The sequence below is a fragment of the Onychostruthus taczanowskii genome, unplaced genomic scaffold (genome assembly GCF_017590055.1).
Source record: "Onychostruthus taczanowskii isolate IOZ18803 unplaced genomic scaffold, ASM1759005v1 scaffold34, whole genome shotgun sequence".
In the NCBI taxonomy this organism is placed as follows: Eukaryota; Metazoa; Chordata; class Aves; order Passeriformes; family Passeridae; genus Onychostruthus; species Onychostruthus taczanowskii.
The window spans coordinates 6,661,402-6,683,941 of NW_024500794.1; the positions used below are offsets into that span (position 1 = coordinate 6,661,402).

General features: G+C 43.2%; 1 protein-coding gene, 1 long non-coding RNA gene and 2 other non-coding genes across 4 annotated transcripts in view; 2 read left to right on the forward strand and 2 right to left on the reverse strand.

Moving 5' to 3' along the window:
* The window catches only part of LOC121339225, a 3,082-nt gene extending 3,001 nt beyond the window's left edge, over positions 1-81 (reverse strand). Inside the window, exon 1 of the long non-coding RNA XR_005953147.1 lies at positions 1-81. This exon is cut by the window's left edge and continues 675 nt beyond it. This is a non-coding gene — a long non-coding RNA (uncharacterized LOC121339225).
* A 2,711-nt stretch (positions 82-2,792) lies between these two features.
* On the forward strand, positions 2,793-2,866 carry TRNAI-AAU. Its single transcript has one exon. It is a non-coding gene; the product is annotated as a tRNA-Ile (tRNA).
* Positions 2,867-3,150: 284 nt separating this feature from the next.
* TRNAD-GUC lies at positions 3,151-3,222 on the forward strand. Its single transcript has one exon. It is a non-coding gene; the product is annotated as a tRNA-Asp (tRNA).
* Positions 3,223-3,655: 433 nt separating this feature from the next.
* Positions 3,656-11,871, reverse strand: CPOX (coproporphyrinogen oxidase). The gene is given in 8 exon segments (XM_041411005.1): positions 3,656-4,160; positions 5,946-6,050; positions 7,677-7,895; positions 9,946-10,087; positions 10,470-10,580; positions 11,277-11,420; positions 11,512-11,796; positions 11,799-11,871. Coding segments are annotated over 8 exon segments (1,167 nt in total). The 3' UTR covers positions 3,656-4,072.
* Positions 11,872-22,540: the final 10,669 nt, after the last annotated feature.

A 22,540-nucleotide genomic window follows, 5' to 3' on the forward strand; every position in this document is an offset into this window, starting at 1 on the left:
CAGTGCCGGTGTGTGCATGGATATAGCTCTGCCGAAATGCTGGGCCGCTTTCAAAACTTTTCACTTATTTATACATTTTTATCAAACGAAGAAATTAATGTCCACTGGTTATAAACGATATCATTATTTTCATTAAACAGTATTCTGTCTCCTGTTGGTTACTGATTTCTCATTATGCACATTTTCAGTCTTTTTACTAATCTTTTTCCCTGATAAGGCATTTCCAGCACAAATGCTGAATTGTCTTAGTTTCTTCTTTAACTTCTGGTTCCTGCAACATGTCTAGGAAGTCTATAAATTTTGCATTCCAGGTGTAGCAATACCTCTCTCCCCCAAGCTTTGTTCACTGAAGGTCATCAGGGTTAGTTTAGCAAAACTTTAAATGTTTCATTAGTTTTCCCAATCTATTCTAACGATAGCAGTTTGTAAAATGAACTTTGCTGCTTGCTGGTTAAAGTGGAAAATCACGCTGTTTATGAGTAGTACAGGCTGCTTATGATTTATTAAAAATTAATTAGAAAGCTAATTAAAACCATTATATTGTAAAAGAGTTCTTAGCTAAACTGAAGTTCAAAAATTAGTTTTACGAACATGATCACCTACCTGCAATGTACCATAATTAAGAGGGGGAAAGTAAATGTCATCCTTTACTTCCTCATTCCTGGACTAGTTCTTCTTATGTGGCTTTCTTGGAATAACTGTTTCTCCAGGGAAAGGAAAGATGTTGAAAGTATTAAATTTTTTAAATCTGACTCCTTGGGGAAGGGAAAAGGAAACAGGCATTTCAAACATGTAGTTCTAAGTATTGCATTTAGACAAACATCTGGCATCAAAGATTCACCATCTTTCACCTGCACATTCCTGATGCAGCAGTTGACAAGACAATTACTTATTTCTTACTCCAGGAAGAAAAAATAATGTCAGCCTCTCCCTAGGCATCCTTCTTATCCTGAAAGACTGGGAAATGTATTTGGAAATGTATTTTGAACTGTAACGACACAATAGCTATATAGGAACAAAACAAACTGTGCTTCTTGCATTTTTTAAATAGTGAAATAGTTAGGTCATAATTTTCTTAGACAATGGTATTTTAAAGGAATGAGTGGCCAGTAAATTAGGGATAACCTAATAAAAAAGAATCAAGGTTGGTAATAATATGAGTTAGGGCTGCAGTACCTTTTCTTGCAGAAAGACACCACGTTTCATTGCAGTTGCATTGTATCTTCTGGCTCCTGGCACACAATTTTGCAGTTCTTTCTTTACTGAGCAATCTGCTCTGGAAAAGGTCTTGTCCCAGTGGCTCTGAAATTATTTTACACTGAGATGAGGTCTACTCACAACAGCAGAAACACAAAGCGTGCAGCTTCTCTCTCAGTCAGAGGACTGTTGTCTTTATCATGATGCTTCTTGAGCTTGAAATTCTAACAAAATCCATTACAAGTGTGTTTTTGAGAAAGCATGAGACAGAGTTTAAAATCCTTATTCTGCTTACAACAGGCACTCTTCATCTTGCCCCTGGAGTGATTCTGCTGCTTCAGTCCCGTTTCCTAAAATTTTTTGATCAATTTGTGAGGACTGTGGTTGCTGGTGGAGAAAAACCTACAGTGTTGGAGTCCCACCATATTAGTGATTGAATGCTGCTGCTTAAGGAAAGAAAAACAGCACCTTTTGAATTTAGACCACATCAGGGTTGCTTTTTTAGGTATATGACTTTTTGCAGATTCTTCTAGTTCTACAGCTAATCAAATAATTTTTTCTTTTGTAGACTGCCCACTTATTTTTTAAGGCCCAGCATGTCACTGATAAATGATGCCTTTTCAATTTAGAAATTTTTATTCTAAAAAGTCCCTTTATTGTGGGGCTTTCTGCTTCTTTCCTCTTCGTGCACATCTGTAGTTTTCTGCCCTTTTTTCATCAGATGTCTCCTGTTCTTTTCCTTCCTTACTCCATATTTTCTTACACATGATCTGTGACCGTTTCCTCAGTGGCAGCTTTGGGGTCTTTTTCTGCAGAGTTGGGAACACGTCTGTTAAATGTTGCCCAGGATTTGAGGAAACTCTTGTATTTTCATGATACCTTTATATATGCTTCTCTATGCAGATATTACCTTATATTTAGCTTCCTAGTATGTTTTTATTGATGTATTTAATGATACTTTGTGTTAGTGGCAAATGAAACAACAAAGAGCTCAACTTAGCACTCATACTGATGGTTTGTGAGGGGAAGGGCTGGGAATTTGATGATGTCCTCTTCCTCTACAGCTTTTTCACTGACTCAGAGGTATTTAATTCTGAAATGTTTTCTGCATTTTTCTAATCAATGCCTTGATTTCACAAGTGATCCAAATGTCCCATCACCGGGGGAATGTCCCATCACTCTTTCCATCGCATCCCCGTCCGCGGCGTGGCCAGGAGGAGGGCGGGAGGGAAGGCTGGGGAATGGTTCCTGCAAAGCGCGGCGCTTCGCTGCGGTGGTGCCGCCGGGGCTGCGCGTCCGTGTGCGGGGCGCAGCCTCGCTGAGCGCTCCGTGCCTCCGCTAATTGCCCCCCGCGCACCGGAGGAGGGGGCAGGCAGAGAAAAACGAAAGGTGTGAAAGTCCCAGTTTTTTAGGAATGCTCGTCACCCCGGCTGGTGCCCTTGCTGCTGTACCACGGCTCCCCGAAGCAGCTGACCGAGGCGGTGTCTGGGAAGAGCGATCGCGGGAATGCTGCGGAGCGGCGCTCGGCGGCGGCTGCGCCTGCAGCGTCCCTGGAGCGCCTCGGAGCCTGGTCCTCAGTGCCTGCCGAGCAGCTTGGCCGGTTAGCTCAGTTGGTTAGAGCGTGGTGCTAATAACGCCAAGGTCGCGGGTTCGATCCCCGTACGGGCCAGTTTCTGGTTTTTTGGATTTTTTTTTTTTTTTTTCCCCTTGGCCATGAGATTACTGACTTAGCAGAGAATCGCTTTATTTTGTTTTAGGGAAAGGAACGCGGTACCCCCCAAGAGGAAGCTGGACTTGGGCGGTCACGGGGGCACAGTGAGTGCGAGCTGGACCAGCGCCTCTCCCCATCCCATCCCACCCCGGGCCCGGCCAGGCGTCACCCCTACGCCAGGAGCCCACGGCCGGTGAGCTGGTACCACGTGGCGGCAGGGAGACAAGCCTCCCACATCTAATTCCTCGTTAGTATAGTGGTTAGTATCCCCGCCTGTCACGCGGGAGACCGGGGTTCGATTCCCCGACGGGGAGATAGAGCAGTTTCTTTTTCCTCAAACGGGGGAAAAGTAAACCCACGCCACACTTGCTTTTCCCCTCCCTGCTCCTCAACGAAGTTCGAGCTGGGAGACAAGACAATTAGATTGTCCAAAGCTGGCAGGAGTGTGAAGGCACGCAGCAGCGCCCTGATCCACCATCGGACCTCCCTGGCAATGGAGCTGGCCTGAGCAGCACTGTTCTGCTGTGCGATCGATCGCGGCACAGCTGCTCAATGCTGATTTTCCCAAAGACAGCCATCCTTCCATTCTCATGAGGTAACACTGAGACCTCAACCCACATTAGCCAAGTTATGCTGCTGCAGCACACCTTAAACCATTTCCCCCCCTTCTACAATTAAGACATCATCAAAATACATGTGAAGTACTACCTTTTCCACAGCTTCCTGAAAGCACAGTTTAAGGTTTAATATAATAACAAATATTCCCTTTATTCTTTAAAAAAATGTTTTTAAGCACACCAACATTTTATAAGGGTAAGCAGTGCTATTTAGGCACAGATAATGCTTTCATTTCCCTGAAGACACCACAGTAGTTTGCCATTTTGCAGTCATCTAAAGCATGCAGAGTAGCCCCGCGAGGCCTTCACCAGTCCTTCACAAGGCAGCAGCAACAGGGGATGACAACATTAGCCCATCAGTCTAAAAGAATGAGTTCATACACTTGCAAGTTCTAACAAGTCTACAGCATATTTAAGGCAGGAGGTAAGAGTATAAATAGACACACTGAAACACCACACAGCAGCAGTTTGAATGGGCTGGTTTGCAGGTATTCCTGTTCTCTCAGAATGGCTCAGTGGAAGCAATCAGTCTTGTTCATGATCTGTGTCAGTGCACCCAGTCTTTGGGATTTCGCAGAACCTCCAGAATTTCTGCTTCTTTGGAGCTCTCTGGTGGGTTGTGCATGTACTCCCACCTGCAAGGAGAAGGGAAACTCACTCAGATGGCCCAGCTGGCAGCCACTTCTCCTGCACCAGGCTGGGTTTGGACTGGAGTTGCCTTTTCTAAGGATGCAAAGCTACATACACAGTTGATACTCTTGGCTGAGATTACAGATATGGTTACAAATCACAAGTTCAGTAGAAAGAAATAATAATGCCACCAGGGTAGACAGGAGAAATGTTAGCTTCATCTTTTTACCAACTTTTGAAAAATCTGGAAGGACAAGGAAAAAGAAAAGAGCAGTACCCCATTCCCCACAAGGCATGCAGGTTTATTTGCAAAAATCTTGTAACAGTCTCTTGTGACACACTAGTATCACAAGGAAGGTGAACAAAACCAGGAACACACTGAATTCTGACAGTGACACAACCTTTTTCCAGAATCTGGACTGGAAGCTCTACGAGTCTTTGCTGAATCTTGGTTTTAAGAACAAAAGTGGTGAAAGATCCCTTTTTTCATTGAAAAAGCAATTGAAAGAGACACAAGAGAGAAAGGAAAGTGTCAGCAGTCGCAGAGAGATGGGTATGTCCTCCTTGCTCCTTTGCCCCCCCAAGGAATGACCCATTCATGCTGTGAAGTGAGCTAGTTCATTGATGAAAAAGAGCAAACCCAGACAATCACAGAAATGATAACAAAACACAGAACATGCTACACCACCAGGTCAGGGACACATCAGGTGTTGTCAGTAGGATGAAGATATACGGTGACAACAGCACTGCCTTCACAGTTACAAGGCAGCAGGCAGTTTTCCTAGGAATTCATAAAAGGATACCCAAAAGCAACCTGAAAGTGGGAATAAATAGTAAATGACCAAATTTGCTGGTGTGACAAGTGTAAGCAAGATGGGTTAAAACCTAAAAGGACAGAAAAACAGTATTTAGCCAAGCAACTGAGTAATAAAATGGCAGGAAATTCACTGTTGATTGATGTGATGGACACAGAAAAAAGTTGCATACAGACTGAGTTAAATTGTACTGCCCAGAAAAGACCTTGGCATTGTAACAGTTCTGTGAAAAAGCCACCTCAATGCTGAACAGCAGTCAAAACCAGCAAACAGAATATTAGGATTATGGAAAGAATAATTAATTAAGATACTGCTATGCCACTATGAGTCAGGAGCACACCTGCATCTTGTATCCAGGTACGTAGCTTACATTGTCCCTTCCTTATCCCCAGTTCAGAAAGGGCACAGAAAACTTAAGCCTAGCAAAAGTGGCAAAAGTATGAAACATCAACTGTACAAAAGACTAAAAAGAGCAGGAAAACAAACTGTCAGCCTGGAAAACAAACAGAAGCCTGTACAGGAAGAAAATCATGTTACTCAGTGAAAAGTCGGATGAAGTCATCAAGTTCAGTAGAAAACAAAGAGGTACTTTCTCATACAACACACAGTTAGTTAAACCATGGAGCTCCTTGCCACACATTTGGCAGGACTGCCAGAAGCTCTCATGGTTTCTAAGGGCTACTAAACAAACCCATAGAGCGAGAACAATAAATCTATCAAGAGGAACTAAGCACAAAAACTGTAATTTTTTTTTTTACCAGAAAATCTCTATGCCACATACTACTGGCAATTAGGTGAGTACAATGGAGAAGCATCTGCATTTGTAGAATAGAGAACTGTACTTGTCCAGTTCTTGTATCAGGCATGAACTCGCCACTGTTAAGAGACTGGAGACCAGGAGAGACCTTTCATTTAATCCTGTTAAGTATTTTACTAAGAACAGTGGGCTGCAACCCCACATAACCACACCCTTACCTTGCAGTCAGTGGCAGAGACATAAGAATGCTTTCGATTCTTGATCCTGGTGTCAGGAGGCCAAACTTTGTACCTCTGTCATAAACCAAGTTGAACTCTACATACCTACAGGAATGAAGAGATGCAACAGAAAAAAAAAAAAAACAAACTAGTTTATTAGCAGAAATTGGTTGTCCTTTCTTCAAATGGCAGACGTCAAACAAAACCAGTCTGTCTTTCTGCTGAGTTGGGGTCAACTGTTCTTTAGCATCCTCTGCATAGGAATGTGGGTGTGACCTTGCCACTCCACAGAGCACTGGGAGAAGTGACCTCGGCTAAGAGACTAGAGCAGACCAACTGCTGAAAGGAGAGCAGTCTGCAGGCTCCTGTGCTGTACTGTATTCCTCCCAGGCCTCAGCCCTGCTGGCAAGCTCAACACTACAATTACCTTGGTTCTTCTCTTCTTTGTGGGGGTGTAATAAAGAGAGGCCTTAAAGGTACTGAAAATAACCAGACAAAAAATCCTAATGTGCAGTCCTCCATGCTGAAGGATACATAAGCAGCAAGGCTAGAACAGTATTTCCTGGTTCCTGGGAAGATCTGGAAACAGCAGAAGTCAATAGCTTCAGAGTCCTGGCTGGGATTTGTAAGTGATGAAATAGACCATTTTCTGCTCCCAGCAGAGGACTAGAGCTGTGACAATTCATCAGGGATTATCTCGAGAGCCAGTACAGGGCATTTGTACTTGAAGATACAGGAAGGGAAAAGCTCTTATCTATGTGCAGAAATGAAAGGCTTTACATAGCACCATAACCTGCAAACAGACCCAGGGAAATAGACAGGCCTCAAGCTGGTCCTGGCTGCTCAGAAAAGCTATTCCCCCTTTTAAACTTTGCAGGTTTGCTAAATCCCATTCACACACTGGATCCTGAAAGATGTTCCCAAGAACAGTCCCACCAAATTAAGGACACTTGCTTAAATGACCAGCAGCTGCAGGGCAGTGATCTGAACTTGAATGGTTACACTCTCCATGCCAGTCTCACATTTCTCTGAAGAACAGGCAGAAACTAAAGACTCTAGTTAAGCACAAAGCATAGTTTCAATTCTCCATATGCTCAGACACTCACAGGCCATGGAGAACAGAGTAAACTGTATTGACCAATGTATTTAAGCTTTTGCAGCATTAACAGTTGGTGACTTAGCATCCTCCTAAGTCTTCTACAGGTATCCTCAATTCCTTTACAGGAATTTCAGTGCCAAGATCAGATGGAATAAATATGTACATAAGGAGCTGAAAGTACTCAAGTACAGTTACTTCCTGACTTTGTGAGGTTTTCTTGCATTACTTAATAGGAAGCCACCATTCCTTCACCCTTAGCTCCTCATGTGACAGGGCAGCCCTATATCCAGTATCTCTGGGCTGCAGGAGAGGGCAGGATTGAGGACATGAAGCACACCCACACCCCTTGGCCTGTTCTTCTTTTCTTGCTCTTTGAAGGAGTTGAAAAGAAATGGTGGTGCTTTGTTTGGGTTGCTTGTGTTACAACATGGAAGAGTGGGAAATGGGTTCTTTGCACCCTCTTTAGCAATCCAGCATTGGATTTCAGAATTAGTTCTATGCACAAACATGCTGAAATTCTTGGTGAGCTTTTTTGGTCCACACAACCTGTAACCATTAAGAAACTAGCTCGTTTTTTTTTCTTGCCAGCCCAGTCCACCTCCTGTGTATATTTTTGTTCCTCCAGTACTCACCGTCCTCTCCGAAGCTGTTGCCATAGCTTTTCCTCTGGTGTGAAGGAGTCATGGCAGTGCTTTTTTACAATGGGAATGTAACAAGGCACGACAGCTTTGGCACAACTCTTTACAAACTGGAATACTTCCTCCTTGGAGGGAGAGTCCATATCATCAAAGAATATGCCTCCAATCCCTCTCCGCTCACCACGGTGCTTGATGTAGAAGTAGTCGTCACACCTAGAAGCAGCATCAGATGATTACTAATATGGTCCAGAGTATTCAAACACATGAACAGTACTCCAAAGAGCTGCATGCTGCAGGACAGAATGCCCACAAGTCAGTTTCTGCAGGGCTGGGTGCCCCACTGTTTCCCTGATTGCCCAGAGTCAGGACAGTGCAGCAGCACTGGGAAAGCACTCCTGTGTCACTTGCAGTAAAAGCTCTGATTAAATGGTCTCTATAAAGCTACACATCACTGCAAAGTCGCTGAACACCATGGCAGATGCATCCACGTAGGTTGATCCAATCCATGTCCTTTACCTACTCGGAACAGGGACATCTGATTTCAAAACTTTAAAAACTAAGGGCTCTTGATAGATTCCGTTCCCAGCATTATATGTAGTTCTCAAATTATTTGGACAGCTTTCATATGAACTCAAACTTGGAAGAGTTTATTTACAGAATTCATTCTGTTCGCCATCCAAGTAAAAGAATTTTCTTCATCAAAACACAAGTAATCTAAGGCCTCAAGACCAGATAAGAAAGCAACTGTCACAGCACCCTTCCTTGGAAAAAGGCTTTTTAATAGTTAGAACTTGAAAGACTGAGTCATTAGAGCAGTGGCTTTTCATGACTGATGTTTAAGTTTATAAATTAGTAAGGGCAGCTTATCCTAAAAGCAATTAATCTCTTTTGTATTTACAGGGAGTATTTAGTTGTGAAATTACTGTAACTTGAATGATTTAACTCTATCTATAATTCCTTGCTTGAGTGTGCAAGTCTTCACACAGAGGAGAAAGCAAAGGGAAGTAGGAAGCAGGAACCATCAACATCAAGAAAACCTGGCCCTTCCATTAGGACTAGTTTTCCATATGGGACCAGTTTTCCATATATCCACAATTGTTCTCAAGCATTATATATGGCATGGCCATAACAAGAGAGACATAGAGATGTAACAGATAACCTATACTATTTTCTTATTCACTGGGATAATCAGTGTTTTCTGTTTTATAATAGCAGGAAGAGTTAGGGAAAAACACGAAGTCAGAAACATAAAAGAGAATAATCCTGGCAAAAATCTTAAATTTAGATCAGGTAGACAGTGTGGTAAGTGTAATAATATTTATCTTTAGCAAAGTGGGAAAAGGCCTACCCCCTGCAGCTGGCATTGCTAACCTACGTAAGCAGCAAAGAACCAGACCATTAAGGTAGATTCTTTAAACTACCATGCAAAAAATCCTCAGACAGCAAGACTATAATCTCAAGGCTCTACGATATGTCTCTCTACTAAGTGGTTGCCACCCAAACTATAACACCCACTTTATCTCCTGTCCTCAGACAGGACCTAATAGCTTACAAAAGGGTACCCCCACCTTCCTGCATACACAGCTTGTGGCAGATAGGATTATCAGACACAGAACAGCAAGTTCCCACTTGGTAGTGGAAGATCCCATCACTTGTATCTCTCAGCTCAAGAAGAACATTCAAAGTTTGCATCTTAGAAAATGTGCTGTTGAACTCCCAGTGAATGTGTCACCAGAGAAAAAAATACAGCTTCATCAAACTATGAAGCTTCTACATTAAGGACAATGTACTTCACATACCTGGAAATTACCTGGCTATGAAGGGCAGACTGAAGGCAGAAAAACAAAAGTGGGATTTTCAAAACTGGTGTGATGGCCCAAGAGCTCACACTGAATCATGCACATTTACCATGAGTTCACTGTAAACAGAATTTGTACAAGTCCATGGGGCAGAAGTCTTGTCCTAGTTCAATACCAGAGGCTAAAAGGAATTTTAAGTTGCCTAGTGCAACAAAACCTTGACAGTTTTTCTTTGGGCTATAGACTTACGATCCTAGTTGTCAGCCCTCCAACTTGAAAAATCCAGGATTCTGTAAATAAGATATTTCTTGAGACAACATTTTGTCCCAGTACACTTCTGATTTTCATTATGGCTTTCTGATACTTTTCAAAAGGCAGCAGAACCTACAGTTCCTAGGATACACTTAACTGCCAACACCTAGTGCTGCTTTCTGCTCCCCCCAAGCACACCTTCATCCACGTACCATTTCTTGTACTTGGGATACAGCTTCAGATCATGCTTGTCACAGGCTTCTTTCAGAGTCTTGTGAAAATGAATGGCGTCCTCTTCATTCAGGTAAGTTGGAGTGAGGTCAGTCCCACCACCAAACCACCACTGTTTAGTTCCTATAGCAGAGGCAAGCAACATTTTTCTTTTAAACTTCTGAACAGCAACTTGTTGCTAGTGGTTCACCAAGAACTAACAACTACTTTTACAATACAGAACAACATCATTTTTCAGTGGCGTCCCTAAACTTCACTAGTGAAAAATTTGCCTACAAGGTAGTGCAATGATCAGTGACTCCAGGAAGAGATGAAACAAACTTCAATGTAGTGAAAACCATTTTAGACCACTGATCCTGACTATAGGACAGCAGTTTCACAAGATGGGCTGGTGACTTGACATAGCTGGGAGCAAACTCGCACCAGTTCTTATCTCTTACCCCAGCCATGCATTCACACTTCCTTGGGGCATTTCATACATTCCGCACTGGACTATAATCCTTACCATCTGCTTCTTCAATTTCAAAGTATCTGTAGTTGAAGTGCATGGTTGGAACATGAGGATTCTTTGGATGGATAACAGAGCTCACACCCATGGCACAAAAAGGCAGCTTCCCTGCATAAAAAGAAGCACAGAAAAAACCCTTCAGTTTTATAATAAACTTCATTTGTTATCATTTAAGGAACATCAATATTTTCCCTTATGCTCCAAATCACAACAAGAAACTGTCTCATGTTGGGTCACCATAATTATTAATCAGTGGGCAAGTTACTTCTCATCCATACACCTCTGTGCACCTAACTCACTTATTTCTTTGGTATTTGATCTAAAACATGACAATACTTTGGAGAACCCACTAGATGAAGACCACTTAAACCATAAGGCACTGCTTTCTACCACCCCCAGTACTCACAATTACCCTTTGTTACACAAAGGTGTGCTGGGTATCCTTTAGCCTACAGGTGTTTTTGGTTTTCTCCCTCCACCTCGCTGGTACATAATTCCTGCACTGTTTCAGTGTAGCGTTACATTGTCATTATCGAGAAGCCACCTGTGCCGACAATACATTCCTCAGAGCAGCAAGACAGAGAGAAGCACTGCCGTACCTAGCTTTCTAGGGACGTGAAAATCCACCTATCAGGCTTACTGATTAGAAATCACTATGGTTCAAATGAAAACCTTTGATCTTTCACCAGTCTGGCCTTCCTCACGTTCTGCTCAAAGGCCAGGTTGCTTTCAGAGCACCTGAACGGGAATACTCAGGTGAGCACGTCCCGGTTCCCCATCCCAGCTGCGCGACAGACGCCTTACCGTCCTTGGCCTTCAGAGACTTCCCTCTGCTCCGCATCTGCCGCGCTGCCTCCTCGGACAGAAGCCCGGACACGACGGACACGTTCACACCCGCCTTCTCGAAGACCTCGCCATCCTGCAGCACGCAGCTGATGCCGCCTCCGCCTGCCAACGCCAGGCTCCAGGTCAGGGTCACCGAGGGGTGACCGAACCCGGGGTGCCGGTATCCGCGGTCTCCCCCGCGGCTTCTCCATACCTTCCTTCCTTTCCCAGCTGTCAACGGCGAAGGAGGCACCGGGGTCCAGGTCGGCCAGGGCGCGACACACCTCCGCCTGCGTCTCCATGATGAGCAGCTCCATGCGGCTCCGCAGCTCCCGCCGCCGCCGCCGCAGCTCCCGCAGCCCGCTCACCGGCGGCGCCATGAACCGCTGCCGCAGCTCCTTCTCCTCCTCGTCCTCCCGAGCCGCCGCCAACGCGGCTTGCCGCCGCCACAGCCCCAGCGCCAGCCCCAGCCCGCCCAGCGCTCCTGCGGCCGCCAAGAGCCCAGCGCCCGGCTAAAGGCGAGGGCGGGCGGGCCACGGGCAGCCCCGCGGAACAGGCGCGCTGCCGCCGCCATGACCGGCACCGGCGCCGCAATGCCGCCGGGGCGGGGCCGGGGCGGGGCGTGGGCCGCGCTGGGTGTGAATGTGTGTCTGCCTACGGAAACGATTAGGGAAAGCACCTCTGAGATCATCCAGTCTGGTCTGTCATCTATCACCGCACTGTCAGCTAGACCACAGGGCACTGACTGGCACGTCCAATCTTTCTTTCTCCAGAGACAGTGACTCCACCACCTCCTTGGGCGGTCTAAACCAATGTCTAATCACTCTTTCTGTGAAGAAACTCTTCCTAATGTTAACCTAAACCTTCCCCTGGCACAGCTTAACACTATGTCCTCTCGTTATGTTGCTGGTTGCCTGGAAGAGAGTGATCCCCACCTGGCTACAACCTCCTGTTAGGTAGCTGTAGAGAGTGATAAAGTTACCCCTGAGCCTCCTTTTCTTCAGGCTGAACAACCCCAGCTCCCTCAGCTGCTCCTCATAAGGCTTGTGCTCCAGACCCTTCACCAGCTTCATTGTTCTTCCTTGGACCTGCTCCAGCACCTCAATGGCCTTCCTGAACTGAGGAGCCCTGAACTGGACACAGTATTTGAGATGTGGCCTCACCAGTGTTGAGTACAGAGGAAGAATCACTTCCCTAGTCCTGCTGGTCATGCTATATCTGAAACAGGCCAAAATGCTATTGGCACACAGCTGGCTCATACATGTCTGTACAAGAAAGCCCATCCACACTGACTGCTGTGAAAGAGTGCAAGCATCCCATAACCCTCCCATTGGGATCTGGGCTGCCCTTTGCGTGAGGGTGGCATGACAGGGAGAGGCATCGAGGGATGCAGCACTCAGGTGCTGCACCTCGCCTGGTGCAGCTTTGGGAGAGGGGGCTGTGCTGTCCATGTGCCTATAAAATATCTCTGCATACTGGTTACAATCAGGTTACAAATAACCTGATATTGTTGATGCAACTACATGCAGCTGCAGAGTCATTTTGTGAGTAATGGCTTGTGCAGGGCCAGGCATTGCTGGAATAGGGGTGAAGTTGTATTTTACTGAGCTGTCCTGTGAACCATATGAAATTGTTCTTCTGTGTATGGCATTTCTGGTTTTCTACTCATAGAAAGGAATTTTTAGAACCTGAATAGTTTGTGGGACCACTGGTTCAGTGCAATAGGATTATTTCCCATGGATCTGGGAGGGCACATGCTTATACATCCTTTTTTCTTTCTAAAGTTGAAGCACATGTTGTTTCCTAATGTAGTAGAGGAACTAGAGACATGTAGTGAAAGGGCTTTGATCTCACTGCAATTGCAGAGACATGGTGGGATAGCTTGCATGACTGCAGTGTTGTCATGAAGGGCAATGCCCTGTTTAGGAGAGACAGACCAGAAAGGTGCGGTGGTGGAGTTTCCCTCTCTGTGAGACAGCACTTGGAATGTATTGAGCTCTGCCTTTGGGTGGACAACAAGCAAGTCAAGATCTCATGGGTTAGGAAAAAAGGGCAGACAAATAGAGGTAACACTGTTGTGGGTGTTCGCTACAGGCCACCTGAGCAGGAGAAAGTGCTTGAGGTCTTCTACAGACAGCTTGAAGCAGCCCCACAGTCACAGGCCCTGGTTCTTCTGGGGGACTTTAACTACCCTGACATCTGCTGGAGAAACAACAGGTGACAAAAGTGATTAAGGGTGTGGAGTGTCTCTCTTATGAGGAAAGGCTGAGGGAGCTGGGTCTGTTCAGCCTTGAGAAGAGATGACTGAGAGGGGACCTCATCAGTGTCTATGAATAACTGAAGGGAAGATGTCAGGCTGTGCTCGGTGGTGTCAAGCAATGGAACATGAAGGCATTGAGTAGAAACTGATGCGCAAGAAATTTTACCTGAACAGGAGGAACAACTTTTTTAATGTGGCCAAGCATTGAAACAGGATCCCCAGAGAGAATGTGGAGTCTCCCTCCTGGAGAACCATCTGGACACAATCCTATGCCAGGTGCTCTGGGATCACCCTGTTTGAACAGGGAGGTTGGACCAGATGATCCACTGTGGTCCCTTCCAACCTACCCAGTCTGTGATTCTGTGAAAAGAAGAATTCAGAATACCAAAGAGAAGGTCTGTGTAGTGCCAGGTGTTAAAAAGTACTGCATAGCACAAAAATGGCTCAGCTCTGCAAAGATTGCACTTTGGTATGGGACTGTTCCTTGGAAACAGTAATCTGGTATTTCTGGACTGATTTGCACCTGTAGTACCCAGGCATAGATCAGTTTCAAATGTGGCTCTGTGGAAAGTGTGGAGATTAATCCCTATTATGGATCTGGGCTTCATTATCTGCCTCTTTTCACTGCAGAGTATTTTTGGGGGGAGTGTCTGTCTGTATAAAGTGATAATGTTTGCTCGAACGTTATCTTCAAGCATGTTCTTATTTCTGATCTGGTTCTGCTCTTTGGCAGCAGAGAGTGCTGTAAAACTGCTGAAGCTCTGCAACTCGGAACAGATCTCAGCTTGTCTCTCTTCTGCCATCAGCTGGAGAACATGATCCCTGATGAGCAAGGAAACCCAGCCCAGCGGAGGTAGGAGTGAATGTGTTAAGAGAGGTCTGTGCCTTGTAAATAGCTTGGAAGTGCATAATGCATACTGTTTAGCATCAAAACGTTTAGATGTATTCAGTAGATACAATTCAAGAAGAAACTGAGCTATCACTGCCAGCCCTGGATAAAAAACTGTGGAAAGAGCTGCTTAGAGCAGCCAAAACCCGCAAGATGTTAGTGCCCTTCCAAGCTCTTTACTGTAGTAAAGCTCTGCTCTTTCAGTAGGTTTTTTTTTAGACGTTATTAAAAACAAATAAATGTCAGGGCCAAGACATGTAAAACACATTCCTGCTGATTTAATATGTTGGTGGGTTTTTTTCTGTACTAGGTTGAATGCAATCTTTAATTGATAACATCTGGTAATTCAGCTGGATGGGACCTCTGGAGGTCTGTAGTCCAGCCCCAGGGGTTCACCATTCCCAGGCTGGATGAGGTTGTGCAAGGCCTTCCTTATCCAGCTGCAGTTAGAAAAACCACTTTCCTCGTTTTGCCTGGGCTCCTGCCTCAGCACTCCACCACTCCCACCAGGAAGAATTTGGTGAGAATTTCCTTTCCTGCAATCACATTCCCAGGTCAATGTCTTGCTCTTGCTAGTGAAGTTTAGAAGCATGACTGCTTTACACACTGGCATTGCTCAGGCTGGATGCAGAAGCCAAGTCAGGCTTTCACTCTCTCTTGGTGATGAGGAGTGAGAGAGTGTAAAACACTCACACTCTTTCTGTGCTGAATGCTGTCATGTTAGCACCTTGTGAACGAATTGGTCTTGCATTTACCTGAACAAGAATTGAATCTGAGGAATGGTGCCTTTTGCTTTTTTAGAGAGCTACGTGAGATCCCAAGGTTTTGGCCTCCCTTAAAATCTCTATGTCAGTTTTAAAAGTTTGACTGAAAATATGCATGGTGAAATGACTTTGAATATTTTGTCTCTTAGCGTCTTGTCTATTTTCATACCTGTATGTGTTTTGTTGTGAGGGTCTTGCAATAGGTTTTGTTTTCAGTGACAGCAAAGCCATTTAGATTTGCTTTGTAGTCAAAACCTCTACTGGTGCAAGTGAGTGTGATTCTAGAGAAGGTTGTAGGGCTACAGTGATTTCAAGTAGATTTGAAGAACTGGACTTCTACTTGCAGTATTATGTAAGGTGATCTCTTATGAAGAAAAGAATGCTTTTAATTTTTTTGTTGTTGTTTTTCCCTATGCTTTGAAAAGAGTTCTGAAGCTTCTCTGCTGCTGCTTGTATTTAGGTGTCATCTACCTTGGTTTAATTTTCCTTTCTACTGAGAATTTATGGACAAAAATGACATTAACAAAAGAACAAGAGACACTGCATGTTCTAAGGCAGCAAAGCATAATAAAGTCTCATTCATACTGAGACATGCACATGCTTTCACTTAGGTTGTTGGATACTTTTGAGTACTAAATTAATGCAGTTGCTTATCAGAAAATAGGAAGAAAAAGATGCATTGAGAGCACAAAAATTCCCCATCAATTGGCATTTCTCTTATGTCTGAAATCGAAAGAGCCATTTTCATCCAGTTTATCACACAAAGCATTGATTGTGACTTCAAAAACATTTTGAGGGCTTGTAGTTAGACAAGTCCTCGTTTAACAGAGGTCATCTCAAAGGTTTTTCATGATACTACAAGCTGAATTGACTTATTATCTCAGTATAACAGTGAGAGAGAAGTGAAAGCTTTGGTGACTGAACTGAAACAGTAGGTGATGTGAAGTTTGTAAGAGAAAGATGAAAACCTTTCTTTCTGCATCTGTTATCTCAGTAATTTGTCTGGATGGCAGATTCACAGGAATCCTCCTTTTTTTTTTTTTTTTTCATTTTTTTTAAATGCAGGATTGATTCCCCTGGGTGTATGAAGGAAGGAAAGGATAACTACAGAACAAGAAGCTGCTGGAATTCTTTCATGCTACCTCCTGGAAGGTAAGAGGAATTATGCAGTGCCTTAGGAAAACCTTTCTTCCACTACTGATTGGTCACCTTTGCATAGTTAATAAAAAAGAAGTGAAAAAGTGAAATATAGAGGTTTGCTAACAGGCCCCAAAATGTGCTTGTGTGCAGCCTCCCCTGGAAATGTGCTAGCACTCCAGGTCAGGTACTACATCTTCCCTGTGATGAGATCCATGGTTTTCCCACTTCCTCTGTGCCCTTCCCTGAGCTCTGCCTTCAGATTTGCTGTCACATAGCACCATCTTCATAAAACATTAGGAATTGTCCCCAGACATAACTATTGCATATGTGACGTCATCCAGGAAAAGCCAAAGTATGACCTCCCTCCCAGGTTTCCAAGGAAAGGGAAACAATGAGCAGAAGTGATCTGTTGGCAAGAATTCTTTTTGTGTTACTCCCCTGCCCCAGTGTCACAATAATTTTTTTTTTGGTAGCTGTTTATACACACTAAATGTAATGTTTACTGTTATGAAAGTCCACCCAGAAGCCAAAATACATAGCTTTCTGTTCTCCCTGGAATAATAGGTACATTTTTTTATGGTTAAGCTAAAGGACTGGGTGAATTAGCTCACAGGTCTTGAGAGACTTTTGCCTGCAGTTAGTTCTGAATAACAGACGTACATTGTGGTAGTATAATTCAAATTTCTTTACTGTCTGGGCAGCTCAGGATTATCAGGAAGACTAGAGGCAGGGAAGGGTGGGATGCATATGTTGAGAAGCAGCGGGGGTTTTAGGACAGAAAAGCAATTTCCATGGGAAAAGGTGCTATGCTCACCCATGCTGACAAGGAAAGTGACCAATATTAAGAATTGTGCACAGCACACAAGTGGGCTTCTGTGGTCATTTTAAAGCTGGCAGTTTGGGACTCATGATGATCCCTGGCTCAGGCATTTTTAAGCTGGTGCAGTGGGACTCATTCACCATCTGGTAGAACTGTAGGCTTAATGCACCATCTTTATCTGACCCTTACACCGTACTGCAGGGATAAGGTCAGGAATTCTATGAAAAAGAAGATAAACAGTTTTTCCTGCATTGCCTCCAGAAAACTAATGATAAAGCCTGCTTAGTCCATTATTTGCTGTCAAATAAGAGGTGACTCTTTCCTCATGCTGTTAGTTCATAGAAGTTGTAACTACAGGTTTTGCCAAGGCCATTATTCTATTACCAGACCTAACATCTGACCTGACTGAAAGCAAGCCAAATCCAAAAGGAAGATGCCAGGAAGCAGAAGAATAAGGCACAATACTTCAGCCAGATACGTTCCCAGACTACGTGTGTTTTCACTTTAGGGATTTCCTGAACCTGGTGTGATTGATACAGTTAGTGACTGTCAACAGGTCTCTCTTCTAAATGCTTGTTCAGTCTCTCTTGAGAATTTTCTGCAGCTAAAAAATCCTCAGGCAAGCAGCATTGTGATCTGTAGGGCTTGCCTAGAACACAGCTTCTGTTAGCATCATTGATGGCTTCTTATTCTTGAATATCTGAAGAGATAGTGAAGAGTTTTTCCTATCTGTGCCATCAGGCCTGTCTCTGCACCAGAGTTGAGAATCATAACACTTTAACTCCTTGCATGGTGACCACTGTCCCCATCCACACGCAAAGGATGTGTCAAGAACACATTGCTTACCCATGAAAATGCATGTGTTTCTCAACCTGAAACTTCATCAGCAGGCTAGTGGATTCCTAAATGAACTCAATGTCTACAGCAGTTTTTCTTCTCTCAAAACTCTAAAAAACAAAAACCAGTGTTTTGTTACTCCCTGTTCTTGTGTCTGGTGTGAAAAGAAGTACTTTAAAAGGCCAGTTGGTAAAAGTCTTGGCAGTACTCAGATTGCAGTCTTGTCTAAAGTGAATCACCACCTTTTGAATCACAGCTTTCACTTCCTTCATTGCCTCAATTTCTTAATCTTTCACCTCACATTGGTTTAGGTCTGTGGACAAGGCAATATCACCAAAGTGGAAATATCATGCCAGAGATGAGCCTGAGGACTGCAAAGACAAATCTAGGCAGGAGTGCTGGGGACTGGGCTAGAGTGGAGAGATGGAGCAAGCCCTCTACAGATGGGGGTACTTTGAAGAGAGCAGAGGCAGAGAGCAGAATTTTCTAGGAAAAAGTTGGGATAGTTTGTTTGAACACTACTATTGTTTTTTAAAAGTTAGTTTTCCAAAGCAAGCTGAACTCCTGCAAGGGAGCCCTCTTGGGTAAGTGGGGGTTGCAAGGACTGAAATGGATTTGAGTCAGTGTACTGAAAACCACAGTCAAATTCTAACTGATGCTAGAGCCGTCAAGAACTTACTCTGTACAGCTCCCTACCAGAGATTTCAAAAATGCTGATAAGGTGTAGGATGTTGTAGGGCAGCTGCACCATCTCAGCATTAGACTTCCTTTTTATGTCTATTTACAAAAGTTTGCCTTCTTTCCAGGGCCTGCCTTGTCATGAGTTCTGTGGGATTTCATTGTCTTTTCAGCTTTTAAATGAAACGGAGTGTCTTAGACAATACTGGATCTTGGCACTGCATTATCTTTTCCTTCTGGGTACTTCTTCTGTTTCATTCTTTTTCAGTGTAATAAACCCCAGAGCACTGTCCTGATGGGCTGAGCACCCATGAAGGAGCATCAGCTGCAGAAAGAGCCATTTCATGTGCCTGTGCGGCTTTCCTTCCCCTGTTCTTCAAAACTGCCTTGAAAACCCCTGGCTAGACTGTCACATGCTCATCACTGGTTTTCCCCATGGATCCCATGTCTGCTGATAACACAAGTCTTTACATTTGTTGTCCTGAGACTAGTTTTCATGAGAGAGCTATTTTCTACTCATTTGTGTGTAACACTACTGCAGCTTCTCCTCTCCCACAAGTTTCTAACTTTTTCTCTCTTTTGCACTTCCTCATTCTTCACTAATGTTAGATATGACATGTCACAGGAGCATGGTGCCTGCTTTTGTTGTATTTAGCTATAAGAAGAGATATAGGACATACAATATTAAGCTCTCTCAGAGCTGTGCATCAAATTCTGTAAACTTGTGGAGCATTGTTTGAACTGTCCAATGTAACAGAAAAGTGAGTTATTTTTAATAGTGCTCTTACATTTCTCTAGGTAATTCAAACCATATACAGTACTCTCTATTAGTGGAATTGTGGAAGATACTGTTCTTAAACATATTGACTGATTCCTGTTATATTTCCATGGCAGTTTTGTCACAGGACTATAATGGTATTATCAACTGCATTACTTTGAAGGCTTCATGAAAGCATGAGCATTTTAGAAAGCAGACACCTTTCTTGAAGAATAACCTTACAAGATACAAAATAGGCAAGGTTCTTTAATTCTTGTAATTTTTAAACTGACTGATTTCTTGTGAATTTGAAGTCAATGCTATCTGAAGCTTAGTTATTTCACTTACACTTGTAAAAGAGAAATTACTTAACTGTTCTGTATGTTTTAATGCTTGCTGTATACTTTTTTGTGTAATTTTCTCAAATTGTCCATCAACTCAGGTAGCAGATTACAGCTTGCATTGAACTGTTTGATATATTTGATTGTTTAGTACTGACATCTTTGGATTTTGAAAACTGTTTTCCCACTAGCATGTTTTCCAGCCCTTTTGGAAGTATTGGAAGGTGAACTCTAACAGCTGTCATCCATAAGTCTGAGCAGTTTCTTTGTTTAAAGTACAAACCCCTGGGCTTATTCTGCAAGGGAGACTTATTGGATGCCTGAAGTGTTTGGTTGTTATTTAGTGAGTTCAGAAACTGTTGACATTCAATGCAATTATCTTTCTGAAAGTTTTCTCCATATTATGGGTATGGTGATGGCAAAAGATAAAATGTATGTTTTATCTTTATGTTGTTTTGTCTCTTTATCTTCTTTTGCACTTGTAAGTCAAGCCACTGCCCCACAGAGGACTGTGAGACACACACTGGTGATTGTGGTTCCACTGCTGCTGACCTGGTATTCAGCATGTAGTCTGTGGGTGTTTGAGGTGGATTATTGTATCATGGAACAAGAAGTCAGAGTGTCTATGGAAATTACCAGGAGCAGGCTTAAAGCAAGCAAAGGCCAGTTCTTTTTACACAGCACAGTTGAAATAAACTGAGAGGTGCAGGGTGTTACAGAGACCAGGGCTGTAAATGAGCTTAAAAAAGGAACTAAGAAAATCATAGAAAGGCTTTTAAATGCACAGATGTACAACGAGCTTCTGGCTCTGTCTGTCCCTGAGCAGCGAATTAGCAGATGTCACTACGATGTATTAAAAGAAGAGTAAATCTTGCCCATTTTTTGTACTCTCTCACAAAATACCCATTACTGACCACTGTCAGAGGAAGGAGCCTGGCTTTTTATAGGTTTGGTCTGATTCACTGTGGCTGTCTTTAAGTCACTGACCCCCAACATCTGGGAAGCAGGATGCAGGATTCATGGCTAAGTACACATTTTCTAGTGTGCAGAAAAAAAAAGTGAAAATCATGTCCTAAGCCACACCACAACCTGTTCTCACTTTGTTAATATGCAAGGTTAATCAGCATAAACACATCTGCTTGACCCAAACATACTCCCTAGAGTAAAAGCAGAAGTGAATTAGACCCTGGGATGGTTTGTGAAGAAAGAGTAAAACAACATCAAATTACTCTTAATTCTGCTGTGTTCTTACTTGGTTAGCTCAAAAATATTCAGGGATAGCAAGAAAAATTATGGCTTCCAGTGTAGTGCAATGCCAGGAATGTAATCCACAGTTTGTCCTTAATCCCATGAGGATCCTGTCAAATGTTTCCAGTGCTTTTGGCAGGAATATTAAATTACAAAATCTAGGATGCTTGCCAGAAAGAGAAAATAAAAGGTTCACAATAGAAGCAGTGCCCCAGCTCTATGCTTCTGCAGGAACAAAATGGCCTGTAAATATGGACCATAACTTTCAAAATAAAACAAGTTAAAAGGGCAGTTTCTCCTAAGTGTCTTACAGCAGTCCATTCCAGTACTAAAATAAGCACTGTTTGGTACCTGATGACAGTTCAAGGAAGTAAGTGAAAATTATTGAATTGTCAGCATATTGAGCTGTTATTTTGAGCTAAAAGTACTTTTTTGTCTCACTTACAGCTCAGACTGGGTCCTGAGCTCCAGAGCCTGACTTCTGTTTTTTCTGTTGGTTGGAAGGAACTTGCAGAATATAGCAGGGTTGTTTTAGATTCACTCTGATACCACAGCCAGAGTTCAAAGATTGCTTGTTTTGTTGAATTTACCGTAAGAATGAGTTTATACTTTTGTAAACTAAATACTTGACTATACAAGGAATTCCAGTAAGAGGGAGTTGGAGAATTGTAAGGTCTTGAATATATATCATGCCTCTTTTGAGGCATGAATTACATGGAACTCAATATTTGCTTTATTTTTCAAGGTGAATTCCCATTTGTCTCTAATTTAGAGAGTAAGCTTTCAGCCATTTTTAATAAATTTGTTATACTAGGGTACTGGCAGGGGTATAAGCTCCCCGCTAGGGAAAAGGAAAAATTATGAACTCTTTATTTAGTTAGTTTATACTAGAAAATTTTCAGCTTACATCACACATGTTGATTTTGACACATTTTCCTTCTTTCAAAGACAGTGGAACAGGTTGCCCAGAGAAGACACGGATGCCTCATTCCTGGCTTTGAGCAACCTAGTGGAAGTCTAGCAGAAGGTGTCCCTGCCCATGGCAGGTATTTTGGAAGCAGATGATTTTTAAGGTCCCTTCCAACCCAAACCATTCTATGATTTTGTGATTCTCTCTGTCCCACATGGCTGCTTTCTGGGGTCAGCAAAGAAGAGTCTGACATTCTCATCCCTTCTAGGCAATTCTCCAGTTGTTTCTGCAAGAGACAAAACAACCAATGATTTGTTTAGTAATACATTTGTGTTTTACTACTCTATTTGTATTCTCTTCCTCTGGGTTTATTGAAGAGGTGTCCTTTAGATCAGCTAGAAGTTAATTTAGAAATTCCATCTGTGCCTTACCCAAAATGCACATCTTACAGAATACCAAGGGTGTATAGATGTCACTTTATTGCCTATTATTTTCAAATAAGAAGAGTATGAGGTTCAATCTCCAGATTTTTCACAGTGCCTACCCTATTTAGGTCCATTGATGTTATGATAAAGTAAACAAAACGTGATGTAGTTACA